This window comes from Mustela nigripes, chromosome 14 (genome assembly GCF_022355385.1).
Source record: "Mustela nigripes isolate SB6536 chromosome 14, MUSNIG.SB6536, whole genome shotgun sequence".
NCBI lineage: Eukaryota > Metazoa > Chordata > Mammalia > Carnivora > Mustelidae > Mustela > Mustela nigripes.
Genome location: NC_081570.1, coordinates 11,568,990 through 11,590,060, shown reverse-complemented (window position 1 = coordinate 11,590,060; position 21,071 = coordinate 11,568,990). Strand labels below are relative to the sequence as shown.

The window sequence follows — 21,071 nt, the reverse complement described above, 5'->3', positions numbered from 1 at the left end:
GAGGCCCGCATCGGGCTCTCTGCTCAGCGGGGAGCCTGCTTCCCTCTCTCTCTCTGCCTGCCTCTCCATCTACTTGTGATTTCTCTCTGTCAAATAAATAAATAAAATCTTTAAAAAAAAAATAAATAAAAAATAAAAAAAATAAAAAATAAAATAAAATAAAATGATTAACTGGGGGCACCTGAGTGGCTCAGTCGGTTAAGCATCTGCCTTGGGCTCAGGTCATGATCCCTGAGTCCTGGGATGGAGCCCCACATCGGGCTTGCCGCTCAGGGGCGAGCCTGCTTCCTGCTCTCCTGTCTCCCGACTTGTGCTCTTGCTCTCTCTGTCAAATAAATATGTAAGATCTTTTTAAAGATAAGATTTTATGTATTTATTTACTAAAGCACAAGCATGGGAAAGGGCACAGGGGGCAGCAGACCCCGGGCGAAGCAGGGAGCCCCACACGGGACTCAATCCCAGGACTCCAGGATCATGATCTGAGCCAAAGGCAGATGCTTGGCCGATGGAGCCACCCAGGAGCCCCCATAATGCTTAATTGAATTTTAACAGACATACAGGGCCAGTGATGACCACGTGCTTATAGGATCGGGCTGGCATGAGATCCGGGCCCCCACCTCTGACCTCTCAGGCACCTGCTCAGAAGGTCCACGGTGCTCCGCAGACGCTGGGCCTCACGCTGGGCATCCTCGTGAGCCTGGGTGGCCCCACTGGTCTCGTCCCGCAGACGCTGCAGCTGCTCCTCCAGGCCGCGGCGCTCACTCTCGCTGTCACTGAGCTGCTTCCGCAGGGCGCCCAGGAGGTCCTGGCTGGCCTCATAGCGCCCACGGATGTCCTGTGACATGGGAACCGCTGAGTCCGGGGGAGCCCCCTACTCCGCTCAACCAGTCCACTCTGCAGCCCAGGCCTGGGCCAGGAGAGGGGGGCTAAGGCCCGACACTAGGTTTCCACTCCCGGTTACTGTGCCCCCACTGCCCTTTAGAGCGCTCTTCCATGGCTCGGAGCCTCCATTTCCTTGGCCACTCTGACTTAAGCCCCACACAAACCACCAAGCACACTCTGTCCTCTCCCGGATTCTGACTACCCCGGGGCTCCCAGGCCCCTCCCCTTTGCATCCGGGTTCTGACTCTCCCCCAGACTCCTCGCTGTCCCTAGTTCTCCAGCTCTTCTGATCCTAGATTGATTCCCGCCCCCCGCCCCCACCCGGCCTTTTCCCGGTTCCCGGGTCCTGGCTCTGTCTGTCCAGTAATCTCCATTCTATACCAGCGCTCTAGCTCTGCCCCAGGCTCCGCCGCCCTCTGCCCAAGTACCTCCCACTCTGGGCTCAGATCTGCCTCCTCGCTCTGGGTCACTTCCATGGGTCCTGACTCAGTTGCTTGTTCTCAGGGCTCTGGCTCTACTCCAGGACTCAGGCCCGGGCTCCTCCCCCGGAACTCTGGCTCCACCCCCAGGGCACTGGCTCCGCCCTGAGTGGCCCAAAGCCCAACCCCCAGGACTCTGGCACCGCCCTGGATGGCCCTGGGGCCCCTCCGACCTGAATCTGCAGCTGGCGCTTGTGCAGGGCCGAGTGGATCAGGGCGAGTGTGGAGGAGTCAGAGCAGGCTGGGGATGGGCCTCGGCGCGGGGATCGGCCGCGGGCCGGCGAGGAACGCCGCGGCGGGGAGGGGGTCCTGGGGCCCGAGAGCCCCCGCAGGCTGCCGTCCGATGCATCCGCCGTGCGCTCAGAGCCGCTTAGCTGGACCCCACTCTCCATGTCCGACAGCACCGCCTGAGGTGGGGTAGGGTGACCACTGAGGAGGGGGCCATGGATTAGCTGGCCCAGGCGAGGCAGTGGGGTCCCGGGGCCAGGTGTCCGGCTTCTTCGCACACTCAGCAGCACATTCCAAGCTTCCCACAGGTCTTCCCGATTCCTGGCTCACAGCCCTCGGCACCCCGGTGAGGTCTCCCATGTATCACCCAGCCGTGATCGGGCCGTTCTCACCGATGGGCTTCCCCTCTCAGGCTGGGGCTCCCCTCAGGGTAGAGTCCAGGCTCAGCCAGCAGGGGTGTCCAACAGGGGTCCCCAGGGCCCCCAACCACTCGCAGTTCAGCTCAAGGCCACCAGAGCGGCGGTGCTCCGGGCAGGCCGAGCCCCGTCCTGTACAAGGCTCCCTCCCACCTCACACCTGTGCCAGGTCCCTCAGGGTCTGCTGCAAACCCTCTCCGTCCTCTGTCTCCAGGGCCGCCTGCTCCTGGAGCCGCAGGGATTCCTGGAGTGATGTTGGGGAGACAAAGAAACGGTGGTCAGGCTCTATGCCCAGCCTGAAGCTTCCCTGTCCTCTCCCTTCCTGGAGGCCCTGCCCATCAGGAGATCTCTAAGGCCATGACCACAGGCCAGCGCTTGGTAGACCCTGTAGCAGCCCCAGCGCCCCCACTGAACAGTCCAGGCCCAGAGGGGCACTGTGTCGCCATACGGGTCACACAGACTATTGGAGGAGAGCCGGACATAGGCTCAGGCCATGGGACACCTGGGTGGCTTAGCTGGTTAAGCATCTGCCTTTGGCTCAGGTCATGATCCCAGAACCCTGGGATCAAGCCCCACATCAGGCTCCCTGCTCCAAGGGGAGCGTGCTTCTCCTTCTCCCTCTATTTGTCACACCCCCTGCTTGTGTTGTCTCTCCCTAATACATAAATAAAATCTTTAAAAGAAAAAAAAAAAAAAAAGAACCCAGGCCAGGCCCCACACAGAAGGATGACCAACCAACCCAGCAGTACCCTTGAAGGGTGTCCCTCTCGGGGGAAGGCAGCCGAGCTCCGAGAAAAGGAGCCCTGGGCTAGCAGGGCACAGGCATATGTTCAAGCCCCACCTCATTGGCTCTGAGACTAGGCAAGTACTTCCCCTTGGCCTCAGCTCCCTCATCTGTGTAATGGGAATCAAGCTACAGGGCTGCTGAGAGGATGAAACAGGATGAAGGAGGCGAACACACTCACCACCAAGCCTGGCACGCACTAGGGGCTCGCACTAGGGGCTCGCACCAAGCCTGGCACGCACTAAGGGGTCAGTGAATGAGGGATGAAACTGAGCCTACCCAGGATGCTAAGAGTGGCCCAAGCAAGCATGACCCTCATCCAGGGCTCTGGTCTATCTCTCGATCTCATCCTCCACATCTCAGGGGCAGCCACATCTCACCAGGGCCTCAAGCTTCTCGCTCAGGGCCTTGTTGACCCGATCCTTCTCCAGATTCTGGTTCTGAAGGCGCTCCACTGTCAGGGCCAGCTCGGTCACTCTGGAGGAAGGGCAGTAACCGAGGTGAAGGGAAGACGCACCCCACCTTCTCCTCAAACCCACCAGCTCTGTGTCCTTCATGCCTTCCCAAACCTCAGGGAGAGACCCTAGCATCCGTGTCCCTGGCTGTGTGACCTTGAGCGAGTCCCTCCCCTCTGCGGCTCAGGCTGATCCTCTATAAAGGAGAAGGAGGTTGCCATTTGCTTTACCACTGGGACTCGCCCAGGTGTCTGGAGCGAGGAGCCCAAGTTCTAGCATCAGCAGCTAAACTGCTCATTAATGTGCCCTGGGCAAGAGCCCCCCAAAACTCAGTCTCTCCCTCTGTCACAAAGGGTGTGACTGGGGCAGACTAGGGAGAAAGGCCTGTGGCCAGTGAACAGGCACTCGCTCCTCCCTGCATCCCCAGAAGCCCCCTGCTCAGGGCAGCCCACCTCCTGTGCTGCCCACCAGGCACCCACCTGGCACTGAGATTGGCCTTGTCCAGGTTGCTCTGCACCTGCAGCTGGGCCAGCTCCTTCTCCTGGAGCACCTTGTCCCGCAGCTGCTCGTCCAGCTGTAGCTGCAGCAGCGCCTGCTTCTCCAGGGCCGCCTCGGCCCGGCTCTCAGCCAGCTGCAGGCCGGTGCTCAGCCCCAGGTCCGCCTCCTGGATGGCTCTTGAGGTCCGGGCCAGCTCCCCTCCCAAATGCAGCAGGTCTCTGGTGGAGAGAACACGGGATAGGCATGGGATGCGGGCAAGCTCCCAAGGATAAATTAAAACTATCCCAGGATGCTACAGTGGGATGTCACTAACAGGTTGGCAAAAAAAGAAAAAAGAAAAGTCACATAACACACAATGCAGGTGAGACTGTGGAGAAACAGGCCCTGCGGCAGGAGGGTAAGTGGGTGTAACCACGACACAGGGCAATTAGGAAGAGTTCTGACAATTATAAGTGGATAGGCTATTTGACCCACCGACTATACCCATAAGAGCTGATCCTACAGATATGGCCCCAATGCAAGGAAGGGGACCTGTGCACAAGGTGATCCCCTGTAGCACTGCTCATGGAAGAAATACTGGGGAGAGACTAAATGTGCATCAAGAGGGCTACCACTTTTTTAAAATTTTTATTTATTTATTTGAGACACACACAGAGAGAATACAAAAAAGGAGGGGGCAAAGGGAGAGGGAGAAACATACTCCCTGCTGAGCAGGGAGCCGGAAGTGGGGCTCCATCCCAGGACCCCAGGATCGTGACCTGAGTTGAAGGCAGATGCTTAACCAACTAAGCCACCCAGGCACCCCAAAAGAGGGCTACTATTAAATAAATTTGGTATATCCCCTCGGCGAATACTCTGTAGCCAAGAAAAATGGGGAAGCTGTTCAAAGTTTGATACGGAGCCACCTCCCACTTATAGCTATTAGGTGAAGACAGCATCTTCAAGAACACAAAGATGAAATTCCACCAAGAGTATGGAGCAAAGGGGGAGGAGAGGGAGAGAAAGAGAGAGAGAGAGAGAGAGTGTGTGTGTGTGTGTGTGTGATCTGCTGTATTTGCTTGAATAAAATAAGCCTGGAAGGTCATGAAGGAAATTGGTCATACCACTTGTCTCCAGGGAGGGAGGGAAGCATCTGGACCAGAGAAATGGGGACTGGGGAGACTTTTCACTGTACACCCTTTTGAAGTTTGAACCGTGTGAATATGTGAGTTGTTCAAAAGTAAAACGTTAAATTTTTATTTTTTAAAAGATTTATTCATTTATTGAGGTGGGGGGAGCAGAGAGAGTCCCAAACCAACTCCACACCAAGCATGGGGCCCAACATGGGGGCCCAGCTCACAACCCTGAGATCATGACCTAAGCCAAACCCAAGAGCTGGATGCTTAACTGAGCCACTCAGAGGCTCCATACCTCAATGAAGCTTTAAAAAATTTAATCTTAAATTGAAACTAAGTAAAGTGGTACCTGAAACCCAGACCTGAATCTGATCAAGAATTAAATCCAGGGGCGCCTGGGTGGCTCAGTCGGTTAAAGTCTCTGCCTTCAGCTCAGGTCATGACCCCAGGGTCCTGGGATCAAGCCCCACATCGGCCACTCTGCTCAGCAGGGAGACGGCTTCCTCCTCTCTCTGCCTATCTCTCTGCCTATCTGTGATCTCTGTCAAATAAATAAATAAAATCTTAAAAAAAAAAAAAAAAGAATTAAATCCAGGGGTGGCTGGATGGCTCAGTTTGTTAAGCATCTTAGTCTTAGGCTCAGGTCATGATCCTGGGGTTCTGAGATCAGGCCCTGCCTTGGGCTCCCTGCTCAGCGGTGAACCTGCTTCTCCTTCTCCCTCCGCCCCTCCTCCCTGCTCGTGCTCTCTCTCACTATCTCTCTCTCTCTCAAATAAATAAGTAAAATCTTGGGACGCCTGGGTGGCTCAGTTGGTTGGATGACTGCCTTCGGCTCAGGTCACGATCCCTGACTGCTGGGATCGAGTCCCGCATCAGGCTCCCAGCTCCACGGGGAGTCTGCTTCTCCCGCTGACCTTCTCCTCGCTCATGCTCTTTCTCACTGTCTCTCAAATAAATAAATAAAATCTTTTAAAAAATAAATAAATAAATAAGTAAGTAAGTAAAATCTTAAAAAAGAAAATTAAATTTCACATCCAACTGACAGGAAATAGAGGGGACAAGCTGACTGAGCCAGCCAGGCGCCCCCCAACTATCCCAGTTTCCTACACGAATAAATGAAAAGACTTAAAACACAAGTCAGCCAGTCACAGTTGGTGAGCATCTATGGGTTCTAATTCAAACAAATTATAAAAACAAGTGACTTGGGGCGCCTGGGTGGCTCAGTCATTAAGTGTCTACTTTCGGCTCAGGTCATGATCCTAGGGTCTTGGGATCGAGCCCCATGCCCGGCTCCCTGCTCCTCAGGAAGCCCATTTCCCCCTCTCCCACTCCCCCTGCCTGGGTTCCCTCTCTCGCTGTGTCTCTCTCTGTCAAATAAACAAGTAAAATCTTAAAAAAAAAAAAAAAAAAAAGAGTGAATCATCTATGACACTAATGTGTCAACTGGAAATCTGGACACTGAATATCCGATGACTTTAACATAAGATCATTAATTAAACAAAATTTTAATGCAGAAAGGGAAAGGAAGGGGTTGGCCTGCCTCAGCTCTCCCACAGTCTCACCTGCTCAAAGATTAAGCAGGACACACTCCCTTGCTGATGTGGCCCTTTGAGGCTCTCCCAGCCTGAACTCCTCCCTTCCCCTGCTTTTTGCTTCAGCCCCATCGATCGCCATGGCCTCCTACCTCCAAGCCTCCGCTCCCACTCTTCTCTCTGCCTGGAGTGCCCCTGGCTCTGCTGGTTAAAATCCTACCTAGCCCTTGAGGTCAGTGCAAATTCCACCTCCTCTATGAACTGTTTCTTTGACCTCCACAACCCTCCCAACCTCCTTAGAATCTGGGATATTCTCTGTTCTATTTCCATGTCACTCACCACTCACTTCCTCAGTCTAGAATTTTGGGGGTCCGTATCTTTGCATCACTAGAGCCTGTGAAGTCCTGTAGCAGAAGCTGAACAGTCCAGCGGATTAAAAGCAGGAGCTATAAATCCTGACTCAGCCACTTACTGCTGTGTGACCTTGGGAAGGTCACTCTACCCCTCTGAGCCTCGGTGCCCTCATCTGTAAAATGGGGATTATAGTTCCTACCTCCCAGGGACGCAGTAGATCTCGGAAGAAACAAAATGGCCAAAGAGCCTAGCTCACTGTAAACACCCAGCAAATGCTGACTGCCAGGAGTGGTAGGCGTTCACATTACTAGTTGTCTCTGCATTTCCACAGAGCCTGGCACACAGTAGGTGTGTCGGGCTGGACTGAAGTTCAACTGAGCTGAGTTGAATCCAACTCAAAAAGCGGGGCTGTCTCCCAGCTGCCGCAGCGTCTCCCCAGGCCGCCCCTCCGCCACCCGGGCCTCACTCACCTCTCGGTGGACATCTTCACCTCGCTGACCAGCCGTCGGACCCCCACAACCTGCCTCCAGAGGAGGAGCAGACGGCTGTGCTCATTGCTGAAGTAGGTGTTGAAGGACTGGAGGGAAGGCGCGCTGCGTGAGGGCCGGCCCGCCCCCTCCGCGGACAGCCCCGCCCCCGCCGCGGCCCCGCCCCTGCCTCGGCCCCGCCCCCGCCGCGGCCCCGCCTCCTCCCACAACTCAGATCCGTGGTCCCGGATCCAGGACGTGGGTCTCCCCCCCACCACCCGCCCCGAGCCAGCGCCCCAGGCCAGCATACAAGGGAACTGGAGGCTGTACCGCTCGGGATCCCACGCCTCCCTCCCGCACAGGGAATCAGGGTTGCAACGCCTCCAGGGGCTGCAGCTGCAGGAGGCAGCGCAAAGGTCGTAAAGTGCTGGAGAGGGCGTCTGGGCGTCTCGGTGGGTTAAAGCCTGTGCCTTCAGCTCAGGTCATGATCTCAGGATCCCGGGATCGAGCCCCATACCGGGCTCCCAGAGAGCCCCCTTCCCCCTCTTTCTGCCTGCCTTTCTGCCTACTTGTGACCTCTCTCTCTGTCAAAGAAAAAAAAAGAGAGAGATATCCTACCACCTCCGGCATCCCTGCCTCACTGTGGGCAGGTTACGTAACCTCTTTAAAATGAGCGTGACAGCACTCACCACGCACAGTTATTGTGAGGAACAGAGGAGAAAATGCGCGCTGGGCCCGTGGTATGGGCTGAGCAAGGCCAGCTCTTACGATAGCAACTATTTACTTCTGCTAAAGGGCTCACCCACCAGCAGAGACCCCTCTACTGACCTCTCAGGTCAGGCTGGGCCCCTGAGGCCCCACTGGCCTCCCAGCACCCCCATGCCCACCTCTTCCTCACGCCTCCACGCCGCCTCCCGCTGCTCCAGCTCCTTCCGACAGCGTGTCCAGTCGGCGGTCACCTTGCGTATGTCCTCGCTCAGAGCCTGGTTGGCTGAGTTCGCCTGGTCCAGCTGCTCTCGGAGCATGGAGTTCACCTGGGCCAGGCTGGCACTCCTGGGGGGTGCAAAAGGGACTGGTGGGCCCATGGCAGGAGAGACAGCCCTGCCAGCCCTGCGCCCTCGCAGCCGCACCCCACCTCTGCTGCTCCTCCTCCAGGCGGACAAGGGCGCTCTCCAGGTCATGGCTGTGCTCCGTGTCCTGGGCGGGATAAGTGGGCATGAGCCTGGGCCAGCAGAGGGAAGAGGCTACCTTGCCCCCCGCTGGCACCCACCCTCAGCCGCTGCTGCTCCAGCTCTGTGGATCTCTCCACCAGCTGCTGCTCCAGCTCCGAGCACTTCTTCCTGTACTGGAGGGTCTGTGGACAGGTGCGGAGTGGAAGGTTAGCCCCAGGGGATAGGGGCAGAGCAAAGCAAGGTGGGGGAGGGGGACAGGAGCAGGAGTGGGTGGCCCTGACCTTGGCCTGCAGCCGCTGCACAAGCTGGGCCTGCCGCTGCTGGCCCTCCTGGTAGGCCTGCAGCTTGCGCCGGTAGGAGGCCTGCTCCTCCTGCAGCTGCCTCCGCAGCTCCACGCTCTGCCGCACCAGCCCCCTGGGCTCGGGCACTTCCAGCTCCCCAGACTCCAGCTGCACAGCCTGCTCCAGCTGCAGGGAAGGTCCCTGGGTGAGAGGCCCGGGCCTCCGGGGAAGGCAGGCACGGAACTCTGCAGAGGATGCCAGGTTGGGCCCAGACCCACAGGCCCTGCAGGCATACGTGGGCAAGCCCAGGGTGGAGCGCTCACGTGCACAGGGTAACGCAGCTGTGCAGGCACACAGGCTGGGCACGCATGGACACACAGATCAGGCACGGTGGACACATGCAGGCGGGCCCATGAACACGCGCATGCAAAACACAAAGTTGCTGAGGGTTGGCAGGGAGGGGAACCTGACAGGCCCTCTGTGCTCTTGCCTGGGGGCACCATGAGCCTCTGGGCTGAACACCTAACCCAGCTGTGGGGGGTTATTAGCAACAGGCCCCTGTCCCCCAACCTCCACCCAAGGTGAGCTCAGGAAAAGCCAGATTTTTGTTCTCTACCATATCTTAGACCCAGGAGAGTGGCAGTGGCATGCTTGTTGAATCATGAATTCATCGCATGAGCACATCTGAATACTTTCAAACAGAGGCAAAAATATATGCATGCATATCTGAGCTTAGAGACACGCACACACAGAAGGCACAGTGGCAGTCTCAAACATACCGAGGTGACACGGGTGGGCTCCCCACCACGCCCCCATCCCCACATACACAGCGCTCTGTAAGAGGCACCCACTCTAGCACAGGGCAGGTGTCTATGGAAAGCTGCTGTCAGCGCCCTGCTCCGCCCCCGGGCAGCTGGCAGCCCCTTCATTAGCAGACCCTGTGAGCACAAGCTGGATGCCTGGGTGCGTGTGCACTGTTGTCATCGTTGCTCTGGCAGAGCCTCCTAACCCCTTAGGTACCCGCTGGTCCCAGGGGGCCCTTCAGCCTCCTCAAGCTGTTGGGGAAGGGAGGGGGGAGCGGAGAGAAGTGTGACGAGGCCCAGGGAGAACCAAGAGGAAGACAGCCCAGCCTGGCTGATTCTGACCCAGGCCCACACTCACCATCTACCTCCCCAGCGCCTGGCATGCCACTCACATGCCCTCCCATACCAAGTCCCAGGGGCGCCAACAGCAAGGGCAACTGCTGTCACGCGGGGCTAATGAATGGGACCAGGCCAGGCCAGGCCAGCCTTCTGGGCCTACATCTACCCAGTACGCCCAGGAGTCCCTCGACGAGCCACCGACCACCTGCTCTCTGCCCACCCCACCCTGTGTGCTGGGGTCAGTGCCGGAGCAGGGCGACCATGGCCACTGGGGTGCCACCCATAAAGAGGGGCAGGTGGGCAGTGCTTGAGGGCTGCTGCCTGGAAGGTGGGCTGCAGGCCTGTGACCAGGGTGGCAGGCACAGTGTCTCCCTCGGAGTACGGTGGCACTGAGATCCCACGTGTGTTGCCCATCGGGGGCGCAGCTTGCTGGCTGTGCTTTGTCATTTGTCTCCACAGGGGACCTTGTGTGTCTTTGTAGCTAGGCCTTCACAGGGACCCCAGTGAGCGCCCATGTGTTCACATGTTGTTGTTGTTTCTTCAAAGATTTTATTTATTTATTTGGGAGAACAAGACAGAGATAGTGAGAGAGAAAGAGAGAATGAGAGGAAAGGAGGAAGCAGGCTCCCTGCTGAGCGGGAAGCCCGATGTGGGGCTCGATCCCAGGACCCTGGGATTGTGACCTGAGCCGAAGGCAGACGCTTAACCAACTGAGCTGCCCAGGCACCCCTGTTCATGTGTTTTTATGTCTGGAGGCAGATCTGTAAGTGGGTGGGGCTGGGGAGCGTGTCTGGGCTCCACGTGTGTTGGCAGCATGTGTATCAGCAACTCTGCACAAGAGCAGGTATGCAGCGTACCTCTGTCTGGCTCTGTGTGTCCACGAGACGGGAGGCCATGCATTGTGCTGTCTGCGGGACAGGGCAGCTCGGTGGTGTGGCTGGGTGGTGCGTCTGGGTGGTCCACGAATCAGTGTGTATCACGATGGGGGACTTGTGTTTCCAGGTGACATCTCTGTGTGTCCAGGTGGGGTCTGATCGGGGCCTGCTCTGTGTGTTTGCACATCTGTGTGAAGCAGGCACTATTTGCTGTGATTTTGGGGGGGTTCAGGCAGTCGCAGGGTGTTCCACCGGCTCTCACCACAGCTCACAGCCAGGCCCTGGCCACTCCCGGCCACACCTCGCCCCTTCGCACAAACTTTACCCCTCACAAAACAGCCTTTCAGTTTAACTTGTAATTCAAAAGCGAAAGAGGGGGGTCACCAAGCTAAGGATGAAAGAAGTTTACTGTCTCCCTTAGCAACCGCTGCCTACTACCCGCCATTCATTCACTGGGTCCAGGTTGCCATGGACACTGGGGGAGCCCAGGGGGCGTGCCACGCCTTCCTTCCCATTCCCAGCTGCCTTGCCCAACAGCTGCTCCTCAGGGACAGGAAGATGGAGGGGGCCTCCACAGGGACCATGAAGCTCTCCTTCTGACCTGAGAGGAGGCCACGGGGAGCCCCTGCCTCAGTTTCCCTACATGCAGTCAACAGGACACAGATCCTGACCTTGCCTCCACTACCTTTTCCCAGGGATGGCATAGGATTGAAAGGGCCAGAACAAAAAAAAAAAAAAGAAAAAGAAAGAAAGGGCCAGAACAACCTCACTGACGGGCCTCCAAACAGCCCACATGTAACAGTTACGGCCACAAGGTCTGGCCCTGCCACCTGCACCACGGGAACAAGGGCAGAAGGGACAGAATGTCACAGGACCGCAGAGCCCTGGACCAAGGCCCTTAACCCAGCTCCACCACCGACCCTATCAAGCCCCCACTTTGGGCCTGCTTCTGCATCTGTCATGGGAGATCTCCAGGCTCCGACGTCCTCTGGGAGCCCACACCCCAGGACAGGCGTGGAGGGCGCTCTCACCCAAACCCTGCCTGCAGGTGGGGCGCCTCACTCACACCACCTCACACCCAGAAAAGCGAGACGCCCGGCTCCCTCAGGGTGCTGTTCAGGGGACTGCCCAGCCACACGAGGGAATCTTCTGGACCAAGGCAGCCTCAGCTGCAGCAGCTGTGTCTCAGCAGAAGAGAAACCTGCCACCTCCCATCTCTCCTTTTCTTCCCCTGCCAATGAGGGGGTGCCGCGCCCACTTCATTGTCGGTCAGAAGCTGGCATTTAAGAGATAGTCCCCCAGGGGCCTGGCACTGAGCCAGTGGCCAAAAGATGAGAGGGGCCTAAACTGGAGGAGGGCTGGCTCGAGGCCCCGTCACCCACAACAACAGGGCACTTGGGCCAGCCCCCACCTCTGCACCCCCTGAAAACCTGGGAACACTAGCTCCACACTGTCGCCTGTGCTAGGGGCCACTCTGGGCCCCCCACCCTGCTCCTCCGCAAGTCTCAACAAGTCGGGGGCCTGTCCAGGCAGGCCAACGCCAAGACATTTGCACCCCCCACAACCACACACATAAACGTGTGCCCCTCTTCCCAGTGCGATTAGGCAAGCCCCCATGGGACAGGCCCAGCCTGGGGAGCCTCGGCTAACCTGGCTCTGCCTAGCGCACAGGGGGCTCTGTCGGAGGACCTTCCAGCTTTCCAACTGCCCCCCCTGGAACTCCCAGCACAGTTGTCTCTTCCTACACTCAGAAAACAAAACGGCAAAGCACAGCCCCGAGCTGGGGGTCAACAGCCCAAGCCTTCACAGGCTGTGTGACCCCAAGCCCGGCGCTGTCCCTCTCGGAGCCTGCTCTCTTGGTGCAGCGACTGTGAAGCACCCAGCAAGCGCCAGGCCCAGAGGGAGTCAGTAAACCGTAGTTACTGGGATGACTGGTACCACCCCCACGTCTCCCACCTAGACACGCCCTCCCTCCGGCAACACTCTCACCAACTCCCAGCCACCAGCTCCTACTCCCTGGTGTCCCCTCTCACTAGCCTGGGGGCCCAGAGAAAACAAGGCACCCAAAACACGCAGTCCCGGCCTGGGCCCTGGGGACAGGTGCCTGGGGAATGGGAGTCCTGTCTGCACTTGGAGGCTGGCCTGGCTTCTCCTTCCTTCCTTGGCGAGGTCTCATCCCCACTGGGAGCGGCTGAAGGTCCGCGGCCGCCCCAGAGGGCCGGCGGAACGCTGCCCGTGCCTACTCCAGCCTGCCTGCCTCAGTGTCCGGCCGCCGCTGGCCGAACCCCAAGACCCATGTACATGGGAGCACAGAGGGATGTCCAGACACTGGAGGGGTAGCAGGGTCCTCACTCTCTGTGCCCCCCACCTCAAGCAGGTGTGGGACAGGCAGGCATGAAACTCCCTGGCTATAGGCACTGGACTCCATCAGCTGGTCGACTCCTCACAAGCCCACATCACACTAGCATCCCCAAGACAGAAAACAGACCATGAGGGCACAGGGATTTGCTCAAGGCCACTCACACTGGCAGAGCCACAATCGGCACCCAGGCCAGCCTGACTCCGGGCCCACCTTCGGCCCAGTGCCCCGGCCCGGCCCGGCTGTCTCCAGGCCCTCGTATCGGAGGAGCACCGGGCCCAGCTCCCGGGCCGCAGGCAGCACCCACCCTCTCGCTGACCGCGTTGTACTTGATGGCCAGCTCATCGCGCTCCGCACGGCTCTGGGCGAGCAGGTCCTCCACGCGGGACAGCTCCTGCTGCAGCAGCTGGTTTTCCTCCTGCAGTGAGCGCACGGATGCCATCTCCGGGGCGGGCAGCGGGGCTGGAGAGGGACAGCAGGCATGAGGTTGGCTTCCCCTGGGGTGCAGCAGGACATCCTCCCCCTACATCCATCCCCGGAGCGAGCCTCAGAGCCGACGCGACCGCAGCGCAAGGGTGGCCCCAGCAGGCCCGGAATGTGCAGAGAGAGGCTTGGTCTAGGAGGCAGGGACTAGCTCCTTCTTTCTCCAACTGTTACTCTTCTCTGGGCCTCAGTTTTGCTGCTCTGCAAATGAGTGGAACAGTAACCAGACCCGACCAGGAGTGCCGGGAGGCCTCGCTTAAGGGAAGGGCTTCATGTAGCTTCTGAAGCCAGGGCTTAAGATAGTATGGGTCACGCTGGGAGGAGGAGGAAGAGGAAAAAGGAGGAAGAAAAGGGAGGAAGAGCCAAAGGAAGAAGTGGATGTGCCTCCCCACCCCCCCATCCTGTGGGCTCCCCTTCCATCCCAGGAGAACTGGACACACGCCAACACACCACAAGCCTCTAGGCTCTTCCAGACTGAGGTAAGGGCTCTCTGAGTCTCTCCCTGCCTGGGGCTCCTAGGGACCCCAACATCTCTGTTCCTCCCAAGGAGGTTGAGCTTGGACAAGGACTGCAGCCAGAACACCAGCAGCACCACCACCAAGAAAAGGAGAGCTGCAAACACAGCTCGGAGGGCGCCCTTCCCAGACTCTCAAACCGCTTAGGAGGCTGAGGATGCCACCCACCGGGAGGAACAAGGGCCCATCAGCCTCTCTGCCTGGGCAGGGAATGGTCAGTACCACCCTTCGGACTTCTGCAAAGCCCTGAGCTGAGCTGAGCTGCCCTCCCCTGTAGTCTCAGGGTCAGGCAGCTCACACCATCCCTGGGAGAGAATGTGGTGTTTGGGTCTAAATCTTCGCTATGGGCTACCAGATGGGGTGCCTAGGAGCACCACATGGGGAACAACTCTGGGCAAATATACCTCTGAGCCTCTATTTCCTCGTCTGTGAAATGGGTCCCTCCATCACAGGGTTGTGTCTGCCTCGCGGTGAGTCACCATTGCCACTGACCACGGGAAGGGGGCTATGAGGAGGGGGGAGAGGCAGGCAGTGTCTGTGGAAGTTGAAAGAAGAGTGGCACCTTGGCTCTCAGGCTGGGAGAGGTGGCGGGTGACAATCTCTCTGATGCGGGCAGGCAGGCCGGCGGTCCTGGGAGAGTCCTGGGCCGGGTCCTGCACGCCCAGGCCCTCCTCCTGGCCTGCTCTCAGGACGCCGCTCTCCAGGGTCTGGTGGGAAGGGCAGGGGGAGAGAAGCTCTGAAGGGGATTTGGGACGCTGGGCTCCCTGGTCTGGTGGGAGAGGAACAAAGTCCCGCAGCCCAAGATGTGGGTGCCCAGGAAACCCTCAGGAAACCTCCCAGATGGAGGAAAGCCAGGGAGTCAGAGTGGCCAACAGCCCCCATGGGAAGACTGTGTGCCCCCTGCCCAGGGAAAGAGCCCCCACGGAGGCCTAGAGAAGTGAACCAAACGCATGGCCCACTCATAAAACCCATCGGGCCAGCAGTGTCGGGGGCGGCCGTCCAGTTCCAACCCCACATGGATGAAGATCCCACTGTGCTAGCAGAAGTCACTTCAACCCTTCAGTCTGGGAGCAGGGATGCCCTTTTTCCCATGGGACCTTGGAATAGGGGAGCCACAGCCGCTGAGCCCTGAACAGCTGCTCTACCCCCAGCCCGGCTGGGAGCGGCAAGCTGGGGCCCCTGTGCACCCCAAACCCACCTATCCCACCCCAGGACCCCAAGAGGCATCTACCGCTCCCCCACTCCTTCTAGACCCAGGCTCCCCTGCCTTAGACGGGGTGGGCCCAGGCCTCAGGACCCACCTGGATAACCGTCTCCAGTGCCAGCTGGGCCTCCAAAGGTTCCTCCAGCCCCAAACTCATGGGGGGCAAGCTGTGGGCACCCCCATCCAGGCCCTTCTCCAGGGCCCCAGAGACCAGCTCAGCTTGCCCATCCCACAGCCAGACCGTTGTGCTGAGCACAGGGCAGATTAGGCTTAAATCCCGCGGTGCCCCCATGTGACCACTGAGTTGGGAGGGGCTGAGAGAGGGGGAGGGGCCGGGAACGGAGAGGAGGGGAGGGAAGAGGAGGAGGAGCTGGCAAGGAGAGGGGGAGGGGAGGAAAGAGGGGAGGAGGTGGGCGAGAAAAGTGAGGAGAGAAGGGGAAGGAGGGCCCTGGAGCCAAGGATCTACCCCTCCCATACACACACACACACACACACACACACACACACACACACACACGCACACACTGTCCACCCTCCTCAGCTGCTGGGTCCTAGAGCCCTCCAAGCCCAGGCAGTGGGGTCAGCATCAGGAGGCGGGAAAGGCCAGTCTTAGACCTTCTTTGCTGACCCAGACAGGGGTCACGTGGTTTGCTAAACCCTTATTCCCAGGGCGCTGGGATGACGTTTTCTCACAAGAGGTTCCGGGTAAGGATCGCAGGCTCTGGAATCGCCCACACCCAGCGATCTGAATCCCCCCATCCCCTCACCGCCTCTCCCCGCGCACACGCACACAGGCTGTGTACTTTTGAGAAAGCAACTTTGCCTCTCTGAGCCTCACCGTTCCCTAGTAAGATGCGGAGAATGATTGGCACCCATCTCACGGAGTTGTCTGGGAGATTCAACCAAAAACCATGTGGGCACAAAGAGCGTGTGACTCAGTGCCGGGTTCATAGCGAGCATTCAATAAATAACAAGTGCACTCATTTGAAAATCCAACACGGCCTGTCCCTCTACCCCAGGGCCGGAGGTCCAGTCACCCGTCCCATAGTTCCTGCCCTGCCGGCAGGGAAGCTGCCTGGACTAAGCGGCATGTCTGTGGTCACCTGGGAGTCCCAGCGCTTCCACTCCTCGGAAGTATGACCTTGGACAAGGTTCTCTCTGAGCCTCAGTTCCTCCATCTCTAAAATGGGACTGAGAGCCTCGGCCACACAGTCACTGAGGATCATGTGGGTTGAAAGGTTAAGAGGGATCGACCCCCAGTGGGCACGGAGTGAGCAGTGAGCAGATGGCAGCTTCTGTCCTGTTTTTATTAGCATCACTCCTGCTCCCTGCGGCCCCTCTAAGTGCCATGTCCCAGAGGAGGCAGAGTTGCATTACCTCATTAAGTCCCTACCTCAACCCATTTCCAGGTGAGAAAACCAAGGCTTAGAGAGGTTAGAGCCTCACCCATTCAAAGTGACATGCCACAGGGAAGTGGTAAGCCCAGAGCTCATTCCACTTGGGCCAGGCAGACCCCACCACCCTGTAAATGCTCCAAGGCGAGGCCAGGCATTTTCCCTTTAAGACTCTATTATTCTCATGGCACCTGAGTGGCTCAGTGGATTAAAGCCTCTGCCTTTGGCTCAGGTCATGATCTCAGGGTCCTGGGATCGAGCCCCATCTCTCTCTCTCTCTGCCTGCGTGTGATCTCTGTCAAATAAATAAATAAAATCTTAAAAAAAAAAAAAAGACTCTATTACTCTCTCTAGGTCAGACTGGGGAATGCAGCAGGTGCAATATAAGTGCACATTAGTCGGGGTCAGGCTTCACCTCTCACCCTCAACTAGGAAATCCATTCTGCAAATGGAAAACCAGGAAACAGGGCACCAGGCCAAAAAGGTAAGCGCCATCAAGTTGCTATGCAAGCAAGGCCAAATTCAGGCAAAAGTGAACTGGGCCAGGGGCAGAGAGCTGTCACTATAAAACTTTAGGACTCCCATTTTCCCACCTCCAGACACCCTCCAGAAGTCCCCTCTATAGGCTGCACACCCATAACCAGAGCAGGGGTGGATCACAAACACCCCCTAGACCAGGACCTCCACCCCCCCACTTGCCCAACTTGGCACAGAGGCACCCCAGATGTGCTTAGTGAACTGGCCATTATTCTGTGCCTTCCCCCAGCCAGTGCCCTAAGGGATCAGGGGAAGGGAGCAGGATGCCAGAACCCTTGGCTCTGTCCAGAGTTCTCCCCCTAGAGTCTGACTGGGTTCTCTATGATGCCAAGAAATCACATCTAAACCCTGTGTGCGCAGGCAGGTCTTCCGAATCTGCAGCCAAACCTCGAAGCAAATGATTAACTTCCTCATAGGAAAAATCTGGACATTATAGTTTCAGCATCCAACCCCAGTCTTGGCTATCCTTCCCCACCAGCTGTGCCACCTGGGCCAGTGACTTCACCTCTTTGAGCCTCAGTTTCCTCATCTGTAAAATGGTATGATAATGGTGCCTATTTCTATCATTAGGATTCAATAAGGTGGTCCATGCCTAGCTGTGTACTTGGACGTGGTGTGGCAGAGACTGCTATGTGTTCACCAAAACATACTTCCAATTCTTCTTAGAAAATGGGACTCCCTTGCTGTCAGATATGGCCACGTGACACGTTCTGGTCAGCAGAATCAAAGTAGAATGTGTGCCACTTCAGATCTGCCCATGAAAACCTTGCAGGAGGGACTGTTTAAGCTCCTGCCCTGTCCAGCAGCTGGAAGGAAATAATGCTGAGGTCCTAGGGGATGCCAGAGCCACCAGCTGGAGGGGTCTGGGTCCGTGGGTCGCCATGTAGAAAGTCACCTGCCAAACACTCGCCAGCGCTTTCCATGAATGAGAAATAAACTTCTGTTAAGCCTCTGGGACTTCGGGGTCTCACTGTCACATCAGCTGGTATCACCTTAATGATTACATGTTGTTAAATAGTGCGTGAGTGCTGGCTCGATCATTACTACCACTGGTGTTACTGGTTTTTCCCAATATCTATTCTAGAACCTTGTGCTTGGTACACAGTGGCATACCTCAGCCATGGTTTGGCAAATAAATACAGAGGAGACACTCTTTGCACTTGTTCCCTCCCCACCCCGGCTGGGCTCTGGCCCACCCTCCCAGCCAGCTGTTTGCCAGATCCACTGGCAGGAATCAGCCAAAAAGTCCCTCAGAGATTACTCCTGAGTTTCAAACACACCATGTTGTTACTCACTTATGCCTTTACTCTCCTATCCTGACTAGAAATTATAACAAAAACATTGAGCCAACCATGAGCCCAGCCCTCTGCCCATAACTTTGCATCTGTACATACCTGTTTTAACCTTTTTTTATTTTTTTAAGGTTTTATTTATTTATTTGACAGAGACACAGTAAGAGCAGGAACACAAGCAGGGGGAGAGGGAGAGGGAGAAGCAGGCTTCCCACCGAGCAGGGAGCCCGATGCAGGGCTAGACCCCAGGACCCTGGGATTATGATCCAAGCCTAAGGCAGACACTTAATGATTGAGCCACCCAGGCGCCCCCTGTTTTAACCTTCTTGACAGCTGTGTCATGCCGATACTGTTCTACCCACTTTACAGATGACAACACTAAGGCTCAGCGAAGTTAAGTAACTTGCTCCAAGGTACCAACATGAAGAGCTGGAGCCACATGTGAGACCCAGGCATGCCTGGTTCCAAAGTTTTGGACAATAACAGCAATGGCTCCCGTTATGTTGTGCTTACTGTGTGCCAAGCACCACCAGGGGTCTCGGGTGTGTGTAATATAAGCTGCCGCCATCTTTTGCTTGCACCACTGAGACGGCTCTTTTTGTTTGTTTGTTTGTTTGTTTTAAGATTTTATTTATTTATTTGACAGAGAGAGATTACAAGTAGGCAGAGAGGCAGGCAGAGAGAGAGAGAGGAGGAAGCAGGCTCCCTGCCGAGCAGAGAGCCCGATGCGGAACTCGATCCCAGGACCCTGAGATCATGACCTGAGCCGAAGGCAGCAGCTTAACCCACTGAGCCACCCAGGCGCCCCTGAGACGGCTCTTCATAGGTTGCTGGCTTCCACTCTTGTCCCTTAGTTCCAGTATATTCTCAAGCAATGGAGATCACATCCCTCTTCTGCTCAATGCCCCCGCCACACACACACACGCACACACACACACACACAGCCTCCTATCACACTCAAAATAACAAAATTCAAAGTGCCGCCACAGCATACAAGGCTTGCCGGATCTGGCCTCAGTCCCCCTCTCCCACCTCACCATCCTCTTCCCGCTCCCCCACTGCTCACGCCACCCTAGCCATGCTGGCCTTGATTCTCATCAAAACACACCAGGCATGCTCCCACCTCAGGATCTTTGCACCTGCCACCTTTTCTGCCTGCCATGCTCTTCCCTCCTCTGCATGGCCGATTCCTGCTTGTCAACCAGACCTTGACTCAAAAATACCAGCTCAAGTGGTGCCTGCCTGTAGCCAGGCATGGATGTTGTCTATCTAACATGTATGTTGTCTATCTCCTCCAGGGACAGGGACCAAGTTGGCTTTGTTCAGTGCTGTCTCCACAGCCAATGCTCCATGAACAGCTGTTGAATGAATGAATGTTGAAACAAGTAATAATATAGGAAACTAAATGAAAGAAATTAAAGAAAAAGAAACAATTCTCCTGAGCTTTGCGGGGGGTCACATTGGGCAAGTCCTGGCCATAAACGATGTCACCCACAGGACTGGGATCCCAGAACAACCCCCAGGGAACACATGGCCAGCACCTGCTGCATCCCAGGAACTTAGCGTAAAAACCTGATGGGCCCCCCGAGTGGGAAGGGTCCCTAGTGTCCAAGGGCTGGCCCTCATCCTCAGGGCTTGAGAGAAAGCCTGGGGAGAAGAGCTAAGTTGGGCAAAGCCTCAGAATCGATGGGTTCTGACTCCTGAGGTCTTTTCTGAACCCTGCTCCGGACTAAGGAGCCCAGCCTGGCCTCAGCCTCCCTCTGCTCCTAACACAGACGTGTTTATTTATTAAGCACCTGTTGCGAGCCCAGCTAAGGAAAAGAGGAAATCTCCGATGAAAACAGACAGAAGGTACCCTGACAGACCCTGTCCCACAATGTCCCAGTCCCCCAGACAAGTCCCAGTTCCAGGGGGAGCTGGGGAGATTGGCCACCAAGGGAACAGACATCTGGCCCGAACACAGTCCTGTTGCGTTTGCATACAAATCACGACGGAGCCCGTTCAAAACGCCAACCCTAGACCCGGCGCTGAGAAACCCAAGGAGGGCCCAGATCCCCTGCTCAGACTGTGCCATCTTCGGCAACTCAATTGACCATTCTGGGCCTGCAGGCTACTCTGCACGCCGTCGGGTCGCCACGAGGGCGAAATCCCTTCCCGCGCGAGGACCGCAGGGACGGTGTCGGGCCCACAGGAAGCCGCAGCGCGGGAGCTCCTGTTGTGGGGACGGGGGGAAGGGCCTCCGGCGGCGGTCCAGCCGGAGGGACGAGGGGACGCGGCACGGGGGCGCCCGCCGGGACCTCAGGCCGCCAAGCCTGGCAGGCCCCCGCCGCGCCCGGCCCCCAGCCCGCGAGAGCCGGGACAGGGTCTGGAGCGGAGGGCAGGCAGGATGCCCGCAGAGCCGGGGGCGCGGGGACAAGGCGACCGCACAGGGTTTCCCAAGGGCCCTGGGACAACGGCTCCGGCCCGCCCACTGGCGCGCTCCCGCCTTCCCGCCCGCGCGCGCCTCCACTTCAGCCCTGCGGCCTTCGTCCGCCGAAGCGCGCGCCCGCGGTCTCCTACCTTTGCGCGCCGCCGCCGCCGCCGCCACCGCCGCCGCCGCCGCACGGG

General features: G+C 57.5%; 1 protein-coding gene across 9 annotated transcripts in view; it reads right to left on the bottom strand.

Moving 5' to 3' along the window:
* CROCC (ciliary rootlet coiled-coil, rootletin) overlaps window positions 1-21,071 on the bottom strand; it is a 47,171-nt gene extending 26,100 nt beyond the window's left edge. For 3 of the 9 annotated variants that reach the window (XR_009399647.1, XM_059376376.1, XM_059376377.1), the window contains exons 1-13: window positions 15,339-15,413; window positions 14,600-14,744; window positions 13,347-13,501; window positions 8,664-8,849; window positions 8,481-8,564; window positions 8,346-8,407; window positions 8,098-8,263; window positions 7,214-7,320; window positions 3,724-3,960; window positions 3,170-3,266; window positions 2,166-2,249; window positions 1,535-1,768; window positions 636-835 (exon numbers count right to left, since the gene is read on the bottom strand). Coding sequence is in view for 8 of the 9 variants with exons in the window: in XM_059376376.1 (XP_059232359.1) it covers window positions 636-835; window positions 1,535-1,768; window positions 2,166-2,249; window positions 3,170-3,266; window positions 3,724-3,960; window positions 7,214-7,320; window positions 8,098-8,263; window positions 8,346-8,407; window positions 8,481-8,564; window positions 8,664-8,849; window positions 13,347-13,501; window positions 14,600-14,744; window positions 15,339-15,398 (1,817 nt within the window). In the remaining variant the exon portion in view is untranslated. Of the gene's footprint in view, window positions 1-635; window positions 836-1,534; window positions 1,769-2,165; window positions 2,250-3,169; window positions 3,267-3,723; window positions 3,961-7,213; window positions 7,321-8,097; window positions 8,264-8,345; window positions 8,408-8,480; window positions 8,565-8,663; window positions 8,850-13,346; window positions 13,502-14,441; window positions 14,570-14,599; window positions 14,745-15,338; window positions 15,414-21,023 lie in introns of those variants that run through there. The other 6 variants (XM_059376383.1, XM_059376384.1, XM_059376380.1 and 3 more) reach the window with 5 other exon arrangements.